The sequence below is a fragment of the Sinocyclocheilus rhinocerous genome, unplaced genomic scaffold (genome assembly GCF_001515625.1).
Source record: "Sinocyclocheilus rhinocerous isolate Xijiao unplaced genomic scaffold, SAMN03320098_v1.1 scaffold402, whole genome shotgun sequence".
In the NCBI taxonomy this organism is placed as follows: Eukaryota; Metazoa; Chordata; class Actinopteri; order Cypriniformes; family Cyprinidae; genus Sinocyclocheilus; species Sinocyclocheilus rhinocerous.
The window spans coordinates 431,969-436,925 of record NW_015626336.1 but is presented as its reverse complement, the minus strand read 5'-3'; the positions used below and the strand labels follow the sequence as shown (position 1 = coordinate 436,925).

At 33.6% G+C, this 4,957-nt stretch overlaps 1 protein-coding gene across 1 annotated transcript in view; it reads left to right on the top strand.

The window, feature by feature from the left end:
* LOC107711371 (dedicator of cytokinesis protein 1-like) overlaps positions 1–4,957 on the top strand; it is a 275,068-nt gene that overhangs the window by 269,176 nt on the left and 935 nt on the right. Inside the window, exons 50-51 of the mRNA XM_016516364.1 lie at positions 1,575–1,740; positions 3,455–3,606. Of these exons, the coding sequence (XP_016371850.1) occupies positions 1,575–1,740; positions 3,455–3,606 (318 nt within the window). The remainder of the gene's footprint in view (positions 1–1,574; positions 1,741–3,454; positions 3,607–4,957) is intronic.

Sequence of the window (4,957 nt, the reverse complement as noted above, 5' to 3'; positions counted from 1 at the left end):
ATAAATAACAAGCCCGCCTGGTTCATTTTTTATATCTTTAATGATCTTTCTTTTTTTATTGTTAATGTCCTTATCTGATGAAGGACAAAGAATAAAAATGTTTATATCTGAGAGAGAGAGAGAGAGAGTGTGTGTGTGTGTGTGTGTGTGTGGTGTGGTGTGTGTGTGTGTGTGTGTGTGTGTGTGTGTTTTGTAATATTTGTATTTTATTTTTCTATTGCAAATGAAAACTATTTTTTTCATTAACAATACAACTTGTTTAATGAGAAAACAAAATAGAAATGTTTAGCAAAAAATATATACAAAGTATATTTCTGACATATTAAAAATATCTTAATGTTATTATTAATTAATTATTATTCAATTTTATGTATTATTATTTTTATTTTATTTTTTCATTTGTAATGTTTTATTCATTTTATTATCGTGTTTCAATCGTTTTTTTTTTTTTCTGATGCCAAAAATATCTTCCTGTTAAAAATATTAATATTTAAAATATTTATTATAATTTCATTGATGATTCTGAGTGACAGTTTACACTGCAGAAGTGTTTAAAAGTTTCACATTTTAAAAAAATTATGATGTTACATTTTAATGCACGTTTCGGCATTTATCACAGTAGCATAAATGTTACTTCACTCAAATGATGTGCAAAATCGAAAATTAAAAGACTAATTTAGCAAAAAAATATATACAAAGTATATTTCTGACGTATTAAAAATGCAAATATCTTAATGTTATTATTAATTAATTATTATTCAATTTTATGTATTATTTTTTTATATTTATATATTTTTTTTTTCATTTGTAATGTTTTATTCATTTTATTATCATGTTTCAATCGTTTTTTTTTTTTATCTGATGCCAAAAATATCTTCCTGTTAAAAATATAATTTTAAAAAAATATTTATTATAATTTCATTGATTTTGAGTGGCAGTTTACACTGCAGAAGTGTTTATAAAAGTTTCACATTTTTAAAAATGACGATGTTATATTTGAATGCACGTTTCAGCATTTATCACAGTAGCATAAATGTTACTTCACTCAAATAATATTCAAAATCTAAAATTAAAAGACTAATTTTAAATAACACATGCAAAACATGTGATTCACAAAACACCTGCTTACATTTGCACTGGCGTTCCCTTCTATATCGATGTAAATTTTGCATTATGTCCTATGTAGATGTTGTATTGCAAACGAGCAGGTTAAAACGTCAGGTCAGGGTGACACAGAATGGCTTATTTGGCCGCCTGAATCCTGCCTTTGACGTTTATTCTACTGATCGTATATTAATGATGGTCATTTACAACTGGAATAATTCATAAGCCTGCTGAATTATGCATTAGATAAACCTGTATGCTCATGGAAATGGACCTGAGCTGTTTGAATGGCTGTTCTTTACTCTTTGACTTATTTTCCCCCCGTTATCATTGTATCCATCCATTTCATGTTCCATTTCCATGGCCACATTTTGAACGGTCGTCCTGTTTAGTCTTCATTTATGGAAACCTTTTCCCAGAAAGCATGGTTCACTCTGTAATGCTTATCTGTCATGTTTTCCTCTCCCCAGATCAGTCCGTTGAGGCCCCAGAGGCCCAAGAGTCAGGTGATCAGCTTGCTGGGCGAGAAAAGGCTCTCGGTGTCTCCAGGAGCCCCTGCCAACCCGTCTGCGCCCAGCGTCCCACCTCCCATCACGCCCCGGGCCAAACTGCAGTTCAGCTTACTGTCTGGATCCAGTATGTCATACTTCACACCGATCTGACAGATTCCCCTCCAGTTTTATTTCAAAACATGATGAAATTGGGCCAGATTTACTAAAGCAAACTAAGATAGATCGTTGCCAAGGAAGCCCCGCCCACCTACAGGAGAAAAATGTATAATAGTAACATCAATTTACAAAAAGGCTATTTTAATATATAACTCAAAATCCAAAGCTGACATTCTGGCATCATTTGAATGAATGAAGCTAAGAGACCGCTGTAAATACGAGACGTTCAGCGCGGAGATATCTGAACACCTGCGTGCCTACAGCAGTCTGCATATTTTAAATAATAATACATAAAAGAGAACTGGCTTTGATCTGCTGAAATGCAGCAGATATTGTCCTCTGGTGTTGTTTTATCAACATAATTCATCATATTTTAGCTGTTGGAACAAATAGAGTTGTTGATAATTATCCAAGTCCTTCAGTCTGATTTACATTTTCATTTAAAAGTTTGGGGTCGAAAATATTTTTATTTTCATGTTTTTGAAAGAAGATACTGAAGCTCACCAATTAAATTGATTAAAAACAAAGTGAAAACAGTGAAATATTGCAGTTCAAAAGAGCTGTTTTCTATTTGAATACATTTTAAAATGTCATTTATTCCTGTGATGCAATGCTGAATTTGTTTTTTGTGAATAGAAAGCTCAAACAGTATTTATTTAAAAAATCTTTGTAACATTATAAATATGTTTGCTGTCTCTTTTAATCAATTTAATGCATCCTTGCTGAATAAAAGTATTAATTTCTTTACAAAAACATCTTACCAACCCCAAAACTTTTGAACGGTAGTGCATGCAGTAGTTGTACAGTAGGGTCATTTGCATACTAATTATTTTAATATTTGCTTTTAAAAAGAATATCAGTTTCTGGCTTTATTTGAGGTGTAAAAAGCATTCAAACCCTTCACAGTGTTTTTCTTTCTATAAATAACCTTTTTTTTTTTCTATAAATAACCTTTTTTTTCATTTCTTGTTGAAATGAATGAGTTGCTGTGGTAATTTCTTTCTCCCACATTACCAACTAAGCTATAAAACATGTACTTTTGGTCAGCTCAATTTTTTATGTTATGAGACAGCAATTTTTATCAGGACAAACTTTTAAGGATTTATTTATCCAGGAAAATGTTTACAGTTTAAAGAATCTTTTTTGTAGAATTGTACTCCATCTTGCCTTTTATCTAAATTGAATTTTGATGATATTGTATTTATGATCATATGTTTTTGAATGTTTCATTTGTATCTGTCCTGTAACAGCCGGTGAATTTAAATACAACCAAACTTTCTCCAAGCTTAAACCACCACACCCTCAAAATATGAGACGTTTGCTGACGTCTTGTGCTCCGTCTCAAGCTGTAGTGTGATGACACACAAACGTAACGCTGTGATGTGGAACGCAGGACTCTGGGAGGCTGCAGAGCTGTGAAATAACTAAGCGTGTCTGATCTAGTCTCCCACTCGCCGCTTGTGAAGACGTGTAATGGATTCAGTCTCTAGTGCGAGGCGTTTACTCTCCCATGGGTTCAGCCCGCTGTCTGATTCTGAGTTTGCACCGCATGTCGTCATCTGTGCTGGAATCACTGCGCAGGCCTCCTAAAACTACTGATTTATATTGAGTTTTAGGCACAGGTGAAAATGTCATGCATCATCATGTTGATCTCAACAGCGCTCTATCTTGTTTCAATGCAGGTCTAGAGCTGAATGGGACGGGTTATGGAGATAAGGGTGAGACTCCGCCCCCACTTCCTGTCAAGTGCAGCATGGGCGACTATGGAAACTTGATGGACAATTCAGACCTGGCCAGTCCGACCACGCCCCCTCCTCCACTGCCACACCAGCGGGTAAAACGCTCCATCCACATCCATCAGTGACTGACATGCATACAGCGGTTTACTGCTTGATCTTCATTTCCATTATTTTTACATGCTCATTAGTGGTTAAAAATCCATTAAGAAATCTCTTCCTGTTGTTCAGCTCTGAGGATCGTCAGTGTAGTGTTATATTCAGGCTGTTTCGGCTGCAGTGATTGTCAGTGTAGACAGTGATTTGCACAGAGCAGATGTGTGACTGTGTGAAGCGGTCAGGATGTGTGTGACCAGAGCGGATGAAGGTGCCCTTGATCGTCTCTTGAGTCTCTTTCTCTCTGCAGGATTTTACTTTAAATAATCCCAGACTCTGTTTAATTAACCCATAACCTGAACTTCTCTGCAGCTGCTGGAAGTTACGTCAAATCACAGTGTTAAAGGTTGAAACGGCTTGAAGTTCTTTGCTGTACGACGGCAGGCTGTAAAATATTCTTTTATGATACACTTAATGTTCAAAGGCTTGGGGTCGGTAAGATTTTTAATGCTTTTGAAAGAAGCCTCTTACGCTCAATAAGTCTGCATTTATTTGATCAAAAATACAGTAACATCTGGAATATTGTGAAATATTAGTTCAATTTCAAATAATTGAATATACTTTAAAATACCATTTATTCCTGTGATGCAAAGTTGAATTTTCAGAAATCCTTCAGAAATCAGTTTAATACGCGGACACTTGGTGCACATGAGTCATTTCTTTAATATTTTTGTGGTGAGCCATGAACAGCATTTAATTAAAAAATAAATATTTTATACCACTATACATGTTTTTACTGTTACTTTTAATCAACTCAGTGCAATGAATTAAAATATTAATTTCTTTAAAAAATGTCATGAACCCAAACTTCTTAAAAGTTTACTACGTTTTTCTCTTCTTTATTAGTATTAGATCTACTTTATTATTGATTCAATCACTATCACTCTATTATTATTGCCCATAGTTACTTAAGCTTAGAGATTAGACAAATAATTTCTTTTTCATTCATTTATTTATTGTTGCTTTCATATATCATTGTTGTATCAAGGGACCAGATTATCACAGAGACTTTATTGTTTTTTATTATTTACTCAGTCTCTATTACTCTGTTACTACTGCTTAAAGTTAGAGATTAGACCAATATTTTTTTTACAAATATTCCCAAAAAAATTATATGTGACCCTGGAGCACAAAAGCAGTTTTAAGTCGCTGGGGTATATTTGTAGCAATAGCCAAAAATACATTGTATGGGTCAAAATGATTGATTTTCCTTTTATTCCAAAAATCATTAGGATATTAAGTAAAGATCATGTTCCATGAAGATATTTTGTAAATGTCCTACTGTAAATATAT